Below are 19,918 nucleotides of genomic sequence, written 5' to 3'. Positions count from 1 at the left end.
TTTAGGCCTCTATTAAACCTCTTACTGCTAAGAACTTAAGGATTGCTTTTATGCTTTTCTAAGTTTGAGTAAAAAAAATTATGTATGGAGCAACTGAACGCTGCTTTCACATACAGTTTCTCAGAATTTTTTACTTTTTATAACATTTTATTCATAAACTAAAGAAACTGAACCTGGTGGCACATTCATGATATCCCAGTACTTGATAGGCTGAGGCAGTAAGATCCTGAATTTGAGGACAGCCTGGGCTACATAGCAACACACTGTTTCAAAAAAACAAAGACTCTAAACCATAAAGTACTAAAGAAAATATATTTGAGTAACTTCTGTTGTTTGTTTGGTTTCATTTTGACATTTAACAAATCTTTACGTTTTTCTCTTTAGCCCTAATTCCTACACAATTTCTTCTTTCACAGGGATCTTGCTAAATTGAGCCTTTGTAATATTTTAAAGTAATCACATATAGTTATGCAGATAACTGTCAATTATTATCATTCACATATTAAATGGTAGCAGTTAAGTTTTATATATAGCATTGACAGAGTGTTAACTGTGTGCCAGACATGATTCTAAATGCTTATATAACTTATTTAGTGTGGCTGTAAGAATTAAATGAGTAAGGTACTATTAGCACCCTTATTTAACAGAAGAGGAAACAAGCACAGAAAGGTAAGCGAGACATGGTCAAGATTATTGTCCTTGCTTGATTTCTGTTGCTGTGATAAACACCACAACCAATGCCAACTTGGAGCGGAAAGGGCTTATTTCAGTTTATAGGTTACAATCCATCGTGGAAGGAAGCCAGGGCAGGAGCTCCAAGGCAGAAACCTGGAGGCAGGAACTGAAGCAGAAACGGCTTGCTCCCTGGCTCATGCTGAGTTAGCTTTCTTACACAGCCCCAGCCTACCTGCCTAGGGATGACAACAGTGGCTGGCCCCTCCTTCATCAATTAGCAACCAAGAAGATGCCCCACAGACATACCTACAGGCGAATCTGCTGGAGGCAATTTTCATTGAGTGTCTCTCTTCACAGGTGTCTCTAGTTTAGTTTTCCTTTTCTTTTTTTTTTTTAAAAAAAAAAAAGCCAGGCATGGTGGCGCACGCCTTTGAGCAGGAGGATCTCTGTGATCCAAGCTGACTCTAAAGTTTGTGCTCTTAACAAATATGCTTTAATAAATTTATACTTTGACATACTTTTGACTGTGTCTAATGTTAAATTAAAATGCTCTGTAAGCTGTTTGCAAAGATTTAAATACCTTTTGCTCATAAAATTATTTAAAAGGAAGTCAGAGAAGTCTCACTCTTTAATATATTTTTATAAGACATTGTAATTTTGATCATATTCACCACCACCACCACCACTCCTCCTAACGCCTCCTAGGTCCACCTCTCACCCTCTCACCCCTCTCAACTTTATGTCCTCTTTTTTTTTTTTTTTTGAGACAGGTTCTCCCCTGCAGCCCCAGCTGGCCTGGAATGTACTATGTAGACCAGTGCTGGGATTAAAGGCATGCTCCACCACACCCAGCTTTTTTTTTTTTTTTTTTTTTTTTTTAATAATTCACCAGCAGCACTCAGGAGGCAGAGGCAGGCTGATCTCTGTGAGTTCAAGGCTAGCCTGGTCTACATAGTGAGTTCCAGGCCAGCTGGGGCTACAGGAGACCCTGTTTCAAAAAGACCAAAACAAATAAAATAACCACCAAGTCCAATTTGCTGCCCATATGGGTGTGGGGCATCTACTGGAGTATCATCACCCTACCAGGGGTCACACTTATTTAAAAAAAAAAAAAAAAACTGTCTGTCCCTCAGAAGTCATCAGGTCTCAGTAGCTCCTGGGGAATGGAAGCACCTTAGTCCCCTCCTCCATCCATGACTATTGACTGGATTGGTCTTATGCTGCTGTGAGTTCATAAGTATAGTAGCCTTCACTGTTTCAGTGCAGTCCTCCACAACCTCTGGCCCTTAACAGTCTTTTTGCCACCTCTTCCTGAGCCTCAGGTATGTGTGATTCAGATGTCCCATTTGTGACTGAGCACTCATTGACACTTATTCTCTGAACTTGGACCAATTGTGAGTTTCTACATTAACCATTGTTCACTGAGAAAGAAATTCCTCTGACAAGGTCTGAGAGCTGCACTAATTTCTGCATATAGAGTGTGAAGGTAAAGCTTGACATTACATCCATTTAGCAGAATAATAGTAGTAGGTTTACCCCTGGGGTCTGTGAGCTCCCTAACCATTTGTTCCTGGCCAGGTTTACATACCAGTCATGTCTTTCTTCCTGTGGAGCATGCCTTAAATCCAATCAGAAAGTGTTTGATTAACCCATAATACCTGTGCCACTACTGCACCCATAGGCATATCTTGCCACACACACACAGGTCATTATTGTAGTTCATAGGGCTCACAACTGGTAAGATTGTTGGTGACTTTCCCCTCCAGCAGCCTGTCTAGCACATTCCATGACTCTGAAAGCTAGACAGCAGGGAGGAAGCTTCCTATTCAAAAGCTTCGTATTTAATTCCAGCTTGATTTCTCCATGTCCTATGACTAAAGTGTGTGGTGTCTTTAGCAATAAAGTCTTACTGTCAAGTTTTGGTGGAAACCAAGAGCAATGGCAATTTCCTGTATCGTTTTGGGGGAGTCTCTAGGACACCTCTGATCAACAAAATTATTTAATAAGAAATCAGAAAAGTCTTTACTCTTTTCTTCTTTTTTTTTTTTTTTTTTAAGTCATCTTTTCAGGGAATGGTCAGAACAGTGCTTTGAAGCTTTGTATTTTTTTAAAGTACACATAGATGAGTTTATTTTGTCTGTTGGGATTTATGTGTCAAAACACTAAGAGGCAAATTTTAAAGTATTTTATTTATTTTTATTTTATGTGTATGCATGTATTGCCTGCATGTAGGTAAGTGCATCCATGTCCTGCAGTGCTCGTGGAGGACAGAAGAGGCTTTTGGATCCCCTGGAACTGGAGTTACAGACAGTTGTTAGCTGCCATGTGGGTGCTGGGATTCGAACCTGGGTCTTCTGCAAGAACAACCAATGTTCTTAACCGCTGAGCCATCTCTCCAGCCCCAAGAGATGGATTTTAAAAGTGACACAAGTGAGCTTCCTAGAGTTCCTAAGCATCCGGGAACAACATATACAGGAGTATGAAATTCTGACATTGCACTGTCCTTACCCTCTCCCCATTTCATAGAACAGTGCTTCCAGGACTATTGACCTAGTATTTTTTAGTTTTATGAAAGTAACAGAAAGATAAGTCAAATGCTGCCCCCCCCACACACATACCAGTAAGTTGGAGATAAGTATAGTTATCTAAGTAAAACTCCATTGAGCAAACCAAAATATGTTTGATTGTAGAGTATGGAGTAGAATGTGAAGCCAGTTTAAGAGTGGAATCAGGTGTTAACTGAGGAAGCAGTAATTTAAGTAATACCATTCTACTATGTAGAAAACACTAGTTATAAAGATTAATCTAGAATTTTTTTTTTTTTTTTTGATTCCAGAAGAACAGACACGGACACAATATGTTCAAGCACAGTGAGAATGGGGATTGTTGCCCAGAGTATAACAGTTTCTTTAGCAAGGTTATTCTGTAGCTGAGATTCTTAAGACTATTTAACTCTGCTGGGCATGGTGGCGTGTGCCTTTAATCCCAGCCTGCGGGAGGCAGAGGCAGGTGGCTCTATATGAGATCAAGGCTACACTGGTTGACATTGTGACTTTCTAGGTCAGCTGTGACTAGAGAGACCCTGTTTTTAAAAAAAAAAAAAAAAAAAAGTGCTTAACTCTTGTGTCTCTATACTTAGCACACCACTCTCTGATTATTTGCCCTTTCAAATAATTTACCAATAAGTTAAATAGTATGTTTATCAAAGTAAAGGCTATAGAGAGATCTGAAGGCTGGTTTTCTAAAATAGTTCTTTTATAGGGATGGTAGTAATTTGTATAAAAAAAATTTTTGTCCTCATATTACCATATCTTAAAACTGTAAGAACTGGGTGTGTTGGTTCCTGCCTGGAATTCCAGCACTCAGGAACCTGAGGCCAGAGGATTGCCAAAGTTCTAGGCCAGCCAAGGCTACACTGTGAGACCCTATCTCAAACAAAACAACCAGTGGGATTCCTTCATAAAAAATATTCTAATAAGTAAAGGAAGAATCATACACCAGTTATCAAATGAAGTGTTCTCTCCAGAACATGGATTTGAATTGACTTGAGACTTTAGCTCGAATTACCAATATGCAGGAAATAGAGAATAGAGGGAATGTGATAAATGATCATCATGGAGGTAGAGTTAACAGTTTCAAACTACCAAAGTTCTTGTGAGGAATGGAGGGAGTCAGTAAACTGAAAGAGATATGGGAGTGGAATGGGGGCTAGGGAGATGGCTCAGTAGATAAAGGGCTTGCTTTGCTAGTATGAGGACCAAAACTCAAATCCCCAGCACCCACATAAAGAGTTGGGTGAGTGGAATAGCCTGCCTGTAATCCCAGCATTCAGGAGGGGTCCCCAGCACTAGTTGACTAGCTAGACTAGCTGAATTGTTGCACTCCAGGTTCAATGAGAGACCCTGCCTCAGTAAATAAAGTAGAAAGTGATGGAAATACCTAATGTCACATACATATGTGACATGTATTACACATGCATACACACCACAGGCATGCAAAAAATAGTTAATTTTTAAGAAGTATTGTGATAGTTAATACTGTTTGTCCACTCGAGAGGATCTAGAATCACCTAAGAGATAAGCCTTATTACCTCATTATACTGATTATCTTAGCCTCTGGTACACCCTGCAAGTATAATTGAGGTTAATTGAAGTGAGAAAACACACCTTTACTGTGGGCAGCACCATTTCATGGGCCAGAGTCCTGGAATGAATAAAAAGGAGAATGGATCTAGAGAGATGGCTCAGCATTAAGATTGCTGACAGTTCTTGCAGGGAACAAGAGTTTGATTCTCAGCACATATATCAGGCTACCAATAACTCCAGCTCTGAGGGATCTGATACCCTCTTCTGGCTTCCACAGGCACCAGCACACACATGCACACACACACACACACACACACACACACACACACACACACACACTAAAAATAAATCTTGATGAAAAACTTTGAAAACCATTAGCTTTTTCTTTTCTTAAACTTTATTTTTGTGTATATAGATGATATGGGGAGAGGGCACCTGTACCATGGCATGTATATGGACATCAGAGGACAACTTTGTGGACTCCATTCTCTCCTTACCTCTTTACATGGGTAATTAGGCTTCTACAGCAAGCACCTTTACCCCACTGAGCCATTTTAACCCGGACAGTTGTTAGTCACTATGTGGGTGTTGGGAACTAAACCCAGTTCCCCTCCAAGACCAACCACTGTTCTTTGGTCTTTTTGAGACAGGGTCTCCCTGTAGCCCTAGCTGGACTGGAACTCACTATTGAGACCAGCCCCCATGATTTATTTATTTTTATTTTAGGTATACAAATGTTTTTGCCTGCATGTATGTGCACCACATGTGTGCAGTGCCCATGGAGGCCAGAAGAGGACATTGGATCCCCTAGAACAGGTTCTACAAACAGTTGCCAGCTGCTGTGTGGGTGCTGGGAACCGGACCGCAGTCCTGGCTTTTCAGCACTCTACACACATTTTTTGCATTTTGCATACTTGAAAAAAATTCATGTGAATTTGATTTTTTTGCAAATATAAACATTTTGAAGATGATTACTGTCAGTTTTTTAATAATTTAAAAACTATAAACTTTAAGCACTTTTAATAAGTTGAAATTTTTATAGCAAAAATTTACTTTAAAACTAGGTTGCAGAGTTTAGTGATTGAATGCTTGCTTAGATTGCAGAAGGCCTTGGGTTTAATCCCAAACACCAAAAACAAAAGCAAGACTGCTTTATGCCTTCCAGTATGTCTTGTCTATTTCAAATAGTCATCTCTTTTAAAAATTTAGTTGGTAAAAATTTATTAGCCAAGGACTAGGGATTGTGGCAGGGGTAGAGTACTTGCCTAGTTTGGGTGATGCTCTGGGTTTGATCCCCAGTACCACACAAATAATTTTGTAGATAAATATCTTTCTGCAGCTTTCTAGTCCAATATTTAACCAGTTCCATGTTCTCAAAGATTAGCCTGCTAACTTTTGAAGTGCCCCAGCTTGAAGTAATAGGTTAACTTTTCCTATGTATTCTCTTACTTCACTTACATGCTTCGTTCAGGATTGATCCTAGGGCCTCACATTTGCTAAAAGCACACATTACCACTGAGCTATACTCCCAGCCCTGGCTCTATTTTTTCAGCAGTCTAGCTGTTTGTTTCTCCCACTTACCCATATATACTCATTGCTGTCACATGGAATTATTATTTTTCCTTTAGGTACTTGCTACAACCACGAGACAATGGAAACAAGTCATCTAAAGCTGATGATCTGGGATCACTTCGACTAAATATATGCTATACAGAAGACTATGTGCTTCCTTCAGAGTACTATGGTCCTTTGAAAACTTTGCTGCTAAAATCACCAGATGTTCAGGTACTTTAAAAATCTTCAGTGTGTGACTTGATATGAAAAGGCTAAACTAAACTGTAAATGAAGAAGAGGTTTCATAGTGTGAACTCAATAAAGCTATCTGTATTTGATTTCTCTAAATCAGAGCACTGATATGCACTTCAGATTTTATCTCTGACACTTTAGAAGGCTAAATATTATTTTATATCTCAGTTATAATTAATGTATTTGCATTATATTCACAGGTTAGTGATTGGAGATGTAATCATGTTTCCTTGATTTTTGTGCTTGTTTTCTACCTTTATATCCTAGCCAATATCTGCCTCAGCTGCTTATATTTTGGGTGAAATATGTCGCGATAAAAATGATGCTGTTTTGCCTCTTGTACGACTATTGCTGCATCACGATAAACTTGTTCCTTTTGTCACTGCAGTGGCCGAATTGGACTTGAAGGATACCCAGTAAGAATTATATTTCATTAATATTAATTATGAATTACTGGAATTAGATCTCAGTTTGCCAAATTGTTTTTAGAGTGTGAGTTCTTTTGTATTGACTGTTTACAGTAGGCTGAAAAGAACAAGGGCAACAATTAATGAAGACATCTTAAATCCAGTGATGAAGCCTCCTTTTTACTGCTGTTTATCTTTGCTTCTTAATATAATGATTGACATGTCACAAATAGTAGCACAGAAGTCTTCCCTTTTTATGAGGCAGACTTGTAGGCACATATATACATCATGAAAGCTATCAAATGACTTCCCATTCCCATCAGGCTAAAACAGCACCATCATTTTATGCACACATACACACAGTACTTTTTATTTAATTCATAATCTTAGTTTCTTCCTTTTTTTAACTGATTCTTAACATATTTTCAGAAAACAATTGGTAGGTTTAGAAAAATCTAATGTCAGCAAGCTTTCAAATTAATAGTAAAAGTGACTAAAATTGTATATGTATGATCAAAGTCAAATGTGTCATATTACTGTTTCAAAGCCTTTTCTTTCTTTTTTGCTACACTTGGTTTTATTTGTTTCTATTTCTGTTTCAGAGATGCAAACACAATTTTTAGAGGAAATTCCTTGGCTACCCGATGTCTGGATGAAATGATGAAAATAGTGGGAGGGCACTACCTGAAAGTAACATTAAAACCCATTCTAGATGAGGTACAAAGTTCACCTCTAGTCACTAGAGAGCCATCTTAAAGCATCCCTTTCAAGAAGTAATGTGGTAATGGGAGGGACCTGTCCATTCATATGAAAGAATAAGGATAAACACTCTAGAAATAAATTGCTTTTCCATGTGTGGGTCTTTTCTAAGAAGGCACAGTAATCTATGTAATTATTTGTCATATTTTTATTTTAGCTTTGGTTCCAAGTATATGAGAAACACTTTTGATACAGTTCTTTGTAAAATTGTGTGCATTGTATATGTTATCTCTGGGGGTTTTAAACTTTGTTAGATTTAATTTTTATATTACAGAAAAAAATAATTATTTTCATTTTCTCAAATTGACTAGGAAGGAGTAGTAACTAAAAAATACATGTATTTTTCAGATATGTGAATCTTCAAAATCCTGTGAAATTGATCCAATTAAATTGAAAGAGGGAGATAATGTAGAAAATAATAAGGTAGGTTTGATATATTTGTGACTACATTAATTTTGGTCTTAATGTCATACCCTTCTCCCACTTATATCTTAATAAGGTCACATGTAGGGAAGCAGTGCTATTTATTCTTTACATTAGCCTTCACTTTTCATTGTGTTTCCTAGGACTGATTTCACCTTATTTTTATTCTTAAATTTTCTTTATTTTATTCTTAGTTATGTGTATTTGGTGAGCGTTTGTGTATCTGCCACATGTGTGCAGGTGCCTGCAGAGGCCGGAAGAGGGCATTAGATCCCCCTGGAACTGGAGTGACAAACAGTTCTAAGCCTTTGAATGTGGGTATTGGGAACCCAACTCTCATCCTCTGGATGAGCAGCCAGTGCTCCTAACCACTGACGCATCGCTTCAGTCCCTTGTTTTTATTCTTACTATCTCTTCTTTTGGCTATAGAGGATTTATCCTCTTCCCTTTGACAACAACAATTTATTTTTAAATTTTTTATCATATATGAATTATATATAATAGGTTTAATTTTTATATTTTCATACATGTATATAGGTATTTTGATCATGTTCATACCCTCTTTTGTCCCCCCTCCCACTGTTCCCTGTCCTTTCCAACTAGTCCTCCTTTCTACTTGTCTTTATTCTTTTTAATTTTATTTTTAATTATGTATTTGCATTTGTGTCTGTGTTGGGTATTGCATGTATGAGTACAGATGCCTGTAGGGGCCAGAGGCTTCAAATTCCCTGGAGCTGGAATTACATGCAGTTGCAAGCTGCTTGACATAGGTGCTGGTAACAAAACCCGGGTTCTCTGCAAGAATAACACATGCTCTTGCTGTGCCATCCCTTCAGGTCCTCACCCACACCCCTTTCTTTTTTTAAATTTTATTTTTATTTTATATTTATGAGTGTTTTATCTGCATGTATGTAAGTGTTCCTGTGCATGCAGTGCCCGTGGAGACCAGAATAAAGTGTCAGATTTCTTGGAACTGATGTTTTAGAGAATTGTGAGCCTCTATTTGGGTGCTGGGAACCAAACTCCAGTCCTCTGCAAGGGCAGCCAGTTCTCTTAACCACTGAGCCATTTCTTCAGCCCTTAAATATATATTTACTAAAAATATTTGACCTTCCAGGCCAGGCGTGGTGGCGCAGGCCTGTGATCCCAGCGTTTGAGATGCAGAGGCAGGCAGATCTCTGTGAGTTCAAGGTCAGCCTGTTCTACGTAGTGAGTTCCAGGCCAGTTGGAGCTACAGGAAGACCCTGTCTCAAAAAAACAACAAAAACGATTTGACCCTTCTCCTTTTCTACCCTTAGTTTTTGTGTGCGTGTGACCCAGTGAGTTTACTTAGGGTTGCTTACAGAAGAGCATTGGTGAGGAGTTAATTATAGATGCATACCAGTGGCCAGGTGTGGTGGTGCATGCACTCCAGAGGCAGAGGCAGGCAGATCTCTGTGAGTTCAAAGCCTTCCTGGTCTATAAAGCAAGTTCCAAGCCAGCTGAGGCTACAGGGAGACCCTGTCTCAAAAAGACCAAAAAAAAAAAAAAGCATGCCAGTGAAAACATGCCTCCTTTTCCAGCAGCCATTAATTGCCTATAGATATCAGGGATGAGAAAGGAGCACTTATGAACTCTGTCCCACTCCATGACAGAGTATTAATGGACCCAGTTTTGTGCAAATTTTTGTTCTGGTAATCACAACTGCTGAGAATTCATGAGTACAGTCATGTCATGCCCAAAAGACAGTGTTCCACAATATTCCACTATTTTCTCAAACTCTTATTTTTCTGCCTCCTCTTCAGTGCTGTTTGCTGAGTTTTGGGAGTCAGGGAATGGTGATATAGATGATTCATTTAAGGCCAAGCATTCAACTGTCATCTGTTCTCTGCACTTTGACCAGTTATGAGCCTTTGCTGTAACTGCCACCCACTGCAAAAGAAGCTTCTCTGAGTAATGCTGACAACAACACTAATCTATAGGCTTGAACATAAATACTCATAAGGCAGTTCGACAGGTGTATCCATTTAGCAAATCAACAACAGTAGCTTCCCCACTAGCCACACCCTCTGCTATGGGTTTTTGATCAGGTTTAGAGTGTCAGGTATGATTTCTTCCCATTGGAACAGACCTCAAATTCAAATTGGCGATTGTTTGTCCCCAGACAAGATGCAAGTATTGCCGTATTGGGCACATCTTGCCTGGAAGATCAGTAGTGTAGCACACATGGTCAATAGCTGAATAGATTGCTAGTGACAATTACCTATTAGGAGCCTGCATACTAACGTCTAACAATGAAATCTAGCCAATAGGGAGGAAGCTTCTAGACCAGTTTCAGGTTGGTTTCTATAATATATATCCTATAACCCGTGCATATTGTGTCTTTAGCAATAAGGTCTTACCATCTGGTTCTGGTGGGCAACCAACAGCAATATCCTATAGCAATAGTGGATTTAAACTACATTTAGTTGCAAACTCCATTCTGACTATTCATACCAGCCAAGTGGCAAAATAACTTTATTACCTCTAATTACCTCTGGGAAATCTGTAGTTGTGTCAGCATCACAAATTTTCACTGTAGTGTGTAGAAGTGTCATGTATGCTGATGTTGTATATCTTGAGTTAATTCCCTCATTTCCTATTTGATTTATTATCTGTTGCATCTTGTGGAGGTTATTTTCATATATTCACTTCTCTATCTAGCAAGCCTAAATTTAATTTATTAAAGTAGGTCAGAATGTTGATTGCCCTTTAACTGAATGAATTTGGAGAATGGAAACATGACTTTAGAATACTAAATAGTAATCATCTAATCTCATCCATCACCTTTTTTTCATAAAGGGTGCTGAAGACGTGTGAAAGTCAAAATCTCAGTGTTTGCTTTTTTAAAACCTGCAGGAGAATCTGCGCTACTATGTGGACAAGTTATTCAGTACGATTGTACAATCAAGTATGAGCTGCCCCACTGTAATGTGTGATGTCTTTTATTCTCTAAGGCAAATGGCTACTCAGAGATTTCCTAGTAAGTGCCTTGATCATACTTCTTTTTCTGCCTTTTTTCCTGGGAGTTGTATGTTTCGCCTGTATGAAAATGTTTGTTTATAGGTATAGTAGAAGTTTTTCAAAATGGTGCTAACTTTCATTATGAGACTTACCGTTTATTTTTCCTGTAATCTCAAAACATACAGTCCATTTTATTTCAGTATAATACAACTGTATATAAAGAGCAAATCAAAATCAGTAGTTTTAAGAAATAAAATTTTAGATCTATAATATGTAAGTAAACATACCATATAATTAAGAGATTATGGAATGAACAAGATTACCTTTGTTGAACCATCTTTTCCACTTGCATGTGTTCAAACAGTAGTCATCTTCAGTTTTATAAAATTGACTACATTTGACAGTTTGAAAATGCTAAGACTTTTATAATAGAAATAGCCTTTGACTTTGGAAACATTTGTCACAACATACATAGTATTTTGAGGTAATATATTAAGAAATTCGCATGTTTCAGTTTTGCAAAAGTAGCTCTGTTAAGGTTTTGCTTGGAAAGATTTCATAGTTATGAGTTATTAGCTCTTTACTGCTAGTACTTGGAATTACCCTACTTTTAATTTATCTCTGATATGTAAATAAACTTGCTCTAACTGATCATTTGCCTATAATGGAGGGAGGGATAGACAAGGCAGCTTAATAGTATATTATTGGGGTTTTTTTTTCCATCTGAGTGAAACTGTAAATTAATTTTTTTAGCCATTTGAAGAGATTTTACCATTTATTATGTTCTTTTAAATGTTTGCACTTATCTGTCTCTCTAGTTCACCCAGTACTAAAGTAGTATGGCTGAATTGTCTAACTTATACATAAATTCATATCTAGATCTCTTGGTTAATTATAATAAATATATAAACATTTAGCTTCAAATGTATCTGCTCTTCATAATAAAATAGAAGTGCTGATCAGATTCCATCTTCAATAGTTAGGTCATATAACCATACTGCTTTTTTGGTGAACAAGCAGGCATAGTGCTCTCCTGTATCATGTCCTGCTTCTCAGCACTACTGGAAACCATAACTACTCTCATTAGTTAGATAATATAAACTGAGGTCCAGAAAGACTGAATGACTTTACCAAGGTCTATGATATAGTCAGCAGTCAAGCAGGGTCTCAGACCTTTCCTAACCTACCCCAAAAGTACAGCTACTAATCACTGAACTCCGTACAGTGATCTAGGTCTAAAGTCTGTGATAGCTGCTTAATTCTTTTTTTATGAATGATCTGAAACACTTTTATCTTTTTCATAAATGCAACTGTATCTCATCTATCTTTTCTGTTACTTATTATGTCTCCCTATCTTCAGTAGGTTACAGTATTGATAATTTTATTGCCATAAATTATTTTCCTCAGGCTGGGTATGGTGGCTCATGCCTTTAAATCCAGCACTTGGGAGGCAGAAGCAGGTGGATCTCTGTGAGTTGGAGGCCAGCCTGGTCTTCATAGCAAGTTCCAGGCCAGCTGGGGCTACAGGGAGACCCTGTCTCAAAAATACCAAATATATATATATATGGTTGGGGTTTTTTTTCCTCTTCTCTCATTTGTTCCTACTACCCTGGTCATATGGGTATCAGGGGTAGGCAACGAATGGAAGCAAGTATTATTAAAGAGTGACAAACAGCTTATTTTTGGGTACCTATAAGCGTTAAAACTCAAACCAAAATCAGATTCTTTCCCTCACTGCCTGCTTCTCTGCTATCTGGTTACTGTGTTAATTATTGACTCCAATCTGAAATAAGACTGATGATGAATGACCAAAGCCAGAGTAATCTTCAGTTCATTGCATTTTTATATGAAATGATAGCTTTTTAAAAAGTTAATTGCTCTGCCTAATTGTTTTTATTCTTTAAGGTGTTAGTTTTTCCTTCCCTGTGATAAATACCTGAGAGAAACAATATAAAAGAAGGAAAGATTTATTTGGCTCATGGTTTCAGAAGTTCTAGCCCAAGATCAGTCGGATCCATTGCTTTGGGCCTGAGGCAAAGCAAATTATGTTGGTATCATGTGGCAGAGGAGGCTGCTTACTGTAGAGCAGTGAAAAAGAGAAAGATAGGAATGAGCCAGGTCTAAAATACACCCTTCAAAGGCATGCCCGGTGCATCCCTCTTCCTCCATCAAGAGGGAGCTACTCCCTCTTCCTCCTTTGTCACCATCTCCCACAGCAGTCTATTGAAAATTTGAATCTATCAGTGTATTAAACTATTGATTAGGAGCCAGGCATGGTAGTGCATGCATTTAATCCCAGCACTTGGGAGGCAGAGGCAGGTGGATCTCTGTGAGATTGAGATGAACCTGGTCTCCATAGCAAGTTCCAGGCAAGCTGTGGCTACAGGGAGACACTGTCTTAACCAACAAAACCCAACAACAAAAACTGTTGATGAGGTCAGAGCCCTCATGATCTCTGGAAGCATTCTCACAGATACTCCCAGAAGGGTGATTTAATTATCTCCTATGTGTCTCCCAGTCTAATGAAGCTGACAGTACAGATTAGCCATAAATATAGCCTTCGATAATCTTTAAAATTTTTAGGGGTGGGATTTGAAACAAAAACCTAAAACTGGAAGCTACCTTGACTTGTAGCCTACTTTGGTGTCCAGTGTTGCCACTAGGCAGTGCTAGATGCTATTTTTTTTTAGACAGGATCTCCCTCCAGCCCCTGCTGGCCTGGAACTTGCTATGTAGACCAGGCTGGCATTGAACTCACAGAGATTTGCCTGCCTCTGCTTCTGCCTCTGGAGTGCTGGAGTGAGCCACCACTCCCAACTGGTGCTACTTTATATTTTTGTTGTAATTCCCAGAGTCTCTTGTAGACAAAGAAGTATTTTGTTCCAATTAAAAATTTTTTTTAATGTAGCAACTTCGCCTTTAATTTTATTACCTGTGTTTTTCAGAATCTTTTTAAGTTAAAGCATTTCCTTTTACTTTAATCGCAATCATTATTATCATTCATCAACTCAATCCTTACTATAAAAATGGCGTTACGCTCTCCTACATAGTTTACATGCTTGATATTTTTTACTTTGTCATCTTTGTTTTTTAATTCAGTGTTTTTGCATGACATTTCACCATTTTATTCCTGCAGATGACCCTCATGTTCAGTATTCTGCAGTGAGCAGCTTTGTATTTCTTCGTTTCTTTGCTGTAGCCGTAGTATCACCTCATACTTTTCATTTGCGACCTCATCATCCAGTAAGTGTTTGTTCCTCTCAAAGCTTTCTTCCGTTTTTATTTGTTTTTAGTAAAATAAGGAAAATCCAGTTTGGCTTGGCTGTGTTTTTTTACAACTGATACTTTAATCTACTGGACACTTTTCTTTGCCATTTCAGCCTTTTAAGTAAGACTGAGATTTTTATTTGCTGTTAAAAGATATTTCACAAGTGATAAAATATTGTTAAGTTGAAGCTTGATGATGAGCACAAGTGGGGTGCATCATGTTTTCCCTCTGCTGCTATGTTTGTATAAATTCCATAATAGAAGGGCTCTTTGTTGTTAGTTTTGTGGTGGTGGTTTTGGCTGGTTGTTAATCGAACCTTTCCTAGTTTATTACAGTAGTTTAACTGTTCTCGGCATTTTGAGGCAGAGTCTCCTTTTATAGTGAGACTTGACCTTGTACTCACAGCATTCGTCCTGCTTCAGCCTCAGAGTATAAGATTGCAGGCATGCTCCCCACACTTAGCTTACGATAGTTTAATCTTACCAATATTTTACAATCTCAGAAATTTGAAGAGGCTCATTTCCAAAATGTGTAAAAATGTAACTTACGTGGTATCTCTATATTTGTACTTGCTGTTTACTTAAATGATATTGTAAATATGTGAGACTGAAATTTTTTTAAAGTATATAATATCTTATTTCTGAGTCCTGCTTATTTACCTAAATCTGAATTTTCAATGCATATTTTGCATGTTTAATTTTAACGTTAATAAGGAACCTTAATATTTTAAGGTTCCTTATTTTTGCTGTATTTGTGCTTCCTCCTCCATGCAGTGTATTTTCAGTCATTGTTTGACCCATTTGTTCCAAATATTTTATAATCTTAGTGCTTTAAACTGCTAATTTGTGTACCACGTAATAAGAAGCATTCAGGGCTTACTTTGTATTAAACCTTTGTTCTAATCACTTTATACCCATTTCATTTAGTCCTCTTAGTCACTATAGGAGTAAATTCTTTTTTTAAAAATATTTTATTTATTATTTTTATTTTCCTCTCGCTAAAGGCTACATGACAAGAAACAATGCCAGACAGGAGATACCATCCTTTGATTAGATAGTAATCCAGCATAAAATTGGGAAAATGAACAGCAGACCCTTTTTATTTTCTGTGTATGAGTTTGTTGCCTGAATGTGTGTGAGTATACCTATGTCATGCAATGCTGCGGAGGTCAGAAGAGGGCTTCGGATTCCCCTGGAACTTGAGTTAAGGACGGTTCATAGCTGCCATGTGGGTGCTGGGAATTGAACCCAGGTCCTCTGCAAGAGCAATCAGTGCTCTTAACCGCTGAGCCATCTCTCCAGCCCCTAGGAGTAAATTCTTTATTAGCCCAATGTATAAGGAAATCACCATGCAATAACTTCTCCAGGCTCACACAGCCTAATGCATTATGATTGGATCCTCTCAATTTATACTGAATTGAAATGATTCAGTTCAGTCTTCCCAGTCTATGAACAGATAAGTGTGGAAAATCTATGATGTAATAACCATTTTTTTCATGCTCAGCACTGGAAATGCAGAGCTAACTTGACACTTCCCCACTCTTAGAGATTCCCAGTCTGTTGAGTAGCACACTGGAGGGAAGACTGGTTTGGAGTTAAACTGGATTCTGAATGCTCACTCCTCCCCTGGGCAGCTGCACTTTGTGAGAGCTGAGTCAGCCCGTATTTCAATGGTAGCAGCACTTTCTCTTGCCAAAGGACAAATACTCTGTAGCCACTGCTGAGAGTGGACCAGCGTCCTTTTGTTCACAGGGCAACCCTTTCTGTTGCTATGTTAACTAAAGCTATAAAAATCTGGGGCAGATAGCAGCATTCTGTACATAACAGAACTCCCATCTCTGAAGCTGTGACTCTGCTTTGTCCTTAGAATTCCTGTAACAAATGTTAAAATAAATTCCTTCTAACTGGGGCTGGAAAAATGGCTCAGCGATTAAGAACACTGACTGCTCTTGCAGAGGACCTGGGTTCAATGTTCAGCACCCACAATGGGCTAACAATGGTCCATAACTCTAGTTCCAGGGGAATCCAATACTCTCTTCTGACCTCCACAGGCATTGCATGACATGGGTGCACTTACATACCTACCTACCTGCAGGCAATACACTCACATACATAAAAAATTTTTTAAATCCTTCTAATTGCAAACTATTTTAGGTCATTATTTTTATACAGTTCCATTATTGATTTCAGTTTTATTCCAGTTTTTTCTTTTCCTTTGGTTACTTTGGTTCTCTCCCCCCCACCCCAACAAGCATCTTCAGCAGATCTTAAACCACAATCCTTCATTTAAAAAAAAAAAAACAAACTTTCAAGTAATGGGGGGAAAATAGGACAAACACATAGGATACTTTAATCATGAGTTGGTGGTGGTGTGGTGAGCATAGCTGCCTTCCCTTAATCTAAAAGTGTGTACAAATTTAGAGCTAATACTTGATTAGTACCAAGTAAGCAGTGTAAGTACCTCCCGCTGTAGAAGCTGAGAGCAAAGGATGATCCAGGGAGCTGGGCGATCTGGGATGAGACTTTGTTGGCACCAGTATTGAAAGTTCCAGGGTAGTTAGGAAGCAGAGCTGATCAAACATGCTGAATTTTACATTGAGAAAGTCTTTGAATTTTGAGGAACTAATTTTAGAAACTAGTTTTAGTAGAAAAGATCAGATTAAAGAATAAGTAGGTAAATGCAGTTAACCCTAGCAAATGTACTGAAAGTGAAATTGACAGGTGTCCATGTGTGCACATACATGTGTGAATGAATTTTTTTTAAAACTAGTGTTTTAAAATATGGAGGAGCTGGAGAAATGGCTCAGTGGTTAAGAACATGACCCAAATTTGGTTCTCAGTACCCACATCGGTTGTCTATGGACACTGTAGGCACTGTACTCACATGTACACATACTCATACACATATACACATAATGAAAATAAGTAAAAATAAATCTTTAAAAATTAAAATAATTTTTAAAAAGTAAAAGTAGTAAGATGAATGGGACTATAGCTCAATGGTAGGGTACTTACCAGCATTTGTGAGCCCCTAAGTTCAATCCGTAGTACTACTAGAAGAATGGGGGAAAAAACAGGAAACCTTGACTTGAGTTTTCCTTGAAATTTTTAAAAAATTTATTCTAAGTGTATCCTGCATGTGTGTAAGTGCACCCGTGTCATGCAGGCCAGAAGAGGGTGGTGGATCCCCTGTAACTGGAGTTATGGATGATTGTTAGCCACCATGTGGGTGCTAGGAATTGAACTTGGGTCCTCTGCAAGAACAGCCAGCACTCTTAAAACCACTGAGTCACTGCTCTATCCCCAACAATTTTTTTTTAATATGGATATGTGAACATTGACTTCCTAAACTACTGTTGAAGTTTTGTGAAGAAAGAGATTCTTCTCATTATATACCCCCATTCTGTGATTGGTAACTTCTTTTAAGACCCAGCCAAGGCAGGTCTCTAACCCATTAGTTTGGTTTTATCTCTCATACCTGTAACATCCTGTGGCTCTCTGTCATGGCATTGTAAGTTTTACTCAATTAACATCGATTTAATTTCTACATATGGACTGTCAGAACCTCAAGAGCAAGGCTGGACCTTTTCAGAGGTGTGTCCTTCAATCCAGGGCAATTACTAGGACAAGCAAATGCTCAGTAAGTGTTGATGAAAAAGTAGTGCAGAGAGGGAGCTCATCGAAGGAAGACCTTTTCCTTAGGGAAACCTATGCATGATTCCAGTAGAGGGGAAGAGCGTGGCAAAAAGGGAACTGTTAAAGAGAGATGGGCTTTATTGTTACCAGATCAAAATCCTAGAAGATTCAGAAAGAATATCTTTTGAAAAAGAGGGTAATGAGGTTGGCCCTGAGATAACAACCATTCCTTTAAAGGATCATGGCAAACCATAAGAAATTGGATTTTGTAGACCAAAAGACAGTCATATGGCAGCAATTTCATGAGTCAGCATAATGTAAGGAAAACTAACAGAGGGGAATGTAGGCCAAGTTATTTTAATTGAAGAACACATCATTTCAGTTGAATTTAATAAATGTTATATGTCATTTGCTGAGTGGCAGTGTCAGGTTGTATACTGGGTGTCAGGTGACTAGGGTGTATGTATCTATGAGTCATCTGTGAAAAATTATAGTGAAGGGAAATTTTTCTAATATTTATGTCATTGCCTGCATGTAGGTAAGTGTATCCGTGTTGTGCAGTGCCCATGGAGGCCAGAAGAAGGTGCCAGATCCCCTGGAACTGGAGTTACGGATGTTTGTAGGCTGCCATGTGGGTGCTAGGAACCGAACCCAGGTCCTCTGCAAGAAGTTAGGAGTGCTCTTAACTACTGAGCCATCTCTCCAGCTACTTGAAGGGAAAATTTTAGTACAGTGTCTATATAGAGTGCCCCAGGGAGTCAACAGCAGCAGATAGTAGTAAGAGCTGTGTGGATGTCGTCAGCCTATCTAGATGTAAACAAGCCTCTGATGGCTTGAAATTGAATAAAATATACTTGTTTCCCTTTATTAGTTCAAGGAGAAAAAACCCAAATACTAAATTTAGAGTCAAATATGAGGGACCAGAGAGATAGCTCAGCAGCTAAGAGCACTGGCTACTCTTGAAGAGGACCCAGGTTCAGTTCCCAGCACCCACATGCTAGATAACAACCACCTGTGACTCCAGTTCCAGGGGATCCAGTGCCCTTTTCTGGCCTCCATGGGCATTGCACACTCGTGGTGTACTTACATACATGCAGGTAATACAGTCCTACATGTAAAATAAAAATAAGATAATATTTTGAAATGCCAAATTTGAATGAAAAATCATGGTAAAATTCAATTCATGTTTAGTTTCACCAGAACATTTTAAAGAGATGATTTTCTTCAAAGATAGGAATTATAGGGACCTCTTATAGACAAGGTAGAACCCTGGATATTCCAGCTAAATATTTTCTGGATAACTATAATTTATGTCTATAACTCTTTCAGAAATATGTCATAATGGTCATATCTAGATATTCTTTCCTGTCCACATTTCTTCATGTCCTGGTAGTTTCTTCCCCTTGTGGTCTTTGCCTCTGTGGGGACACAAAGCTTTAAGGAATGTCAACTAAAAACTAAATATTTCCTTATATAATTTTTTCTGGATATGTTTTTGATGATATTGTTTACATTAAATTCCTTAAGCAAAGAAAAATGGTCTGTGTCCTGGTAGGGTAGTTGATTATACAGAAATATGAATTGGTAAGAACTTAGTAGGCTATACATTTAAGACCTGTTCATTTCATTATAAGTAAATTACACCTCAGCTTTTTTTTTGTAATCAAGAAAAGAGCAAGAACTCACAGAAGAGCTCTGTTCCTATCCCATTTTATTTACATTTACATTTTTGGGTAGACAGACCTTGGATACTAGACACAATTACCCTCTGGTAATATCCTATGTTAGCTGGGTGACTTCTCATTCCTGGTCTGAATTTAGATTTTTTTTCTTTTCATGGTTAGAAACAGTTGAGTGCAGTTTATATATATATATATA

The 19,918-nt window shown here is 38.1% G+C and overlaps 1 protein-coding gene across 2 annotated transcripts in view; it reads left to right on the top strand.

Moving 5' to 3' along the window:
• Window positions 1-19,918, top strand: part of Rasa2 (RAS p21 protein activator 2) — a 123,402-nt gene that overhangs the window by 76,112 nt on the left and 27,372 nt on the right. For both annotated transcript variants that reach the window (XM_008850877.3, XM_008850876.3), the window contains exons 10-15: window positions 6,389-6,545; window positions 6,834-6,982; window positions 7,576-7,690; window positions 8,081-8,155; window positions 11,033-11,156; window positions 14,274-14,380. In XM_008850877.3, the coding sequence (XP_008849099.1) occupies window positions 6,389-6,545; window positions 6,834-6,982; window positions 7,576-7,690; window positions 8,081-8,155; window positions 11,033-11,156; window positions 14,274-14,380 (727 nt within the window). The remainder of the gene's footprint in view (window positions 1-6,388; window positions 6,546-6,833; window positions 6,983-7,575; window positions 7,691-8,080; window positions 8,156-11,032; window positions 11,157-14,273; window positions 14,381-19,918) is intronic.

The sequence above is a fragment of the Nannospalax galili genome, unplaced genomic scaffold (genome assembly GCF_000622305.1).
Source record: "Nannospalax galili isolate Female #2095 unplaced genomic scaffold, S.galili_v1.0 scaffold1585, whole genome shotgun sequence".
Classification (NCBI taxonomy): Eukaryota; Metazoa; Chordata; class Mammalia; order Rodentia; family Spalacidae; genus Nannospalax; species Nannospalax galili.
Note: the sequence above shows the minus strand (reverse complement) of the source record. Positions and strands in the feature narration are given on the sequence as shown.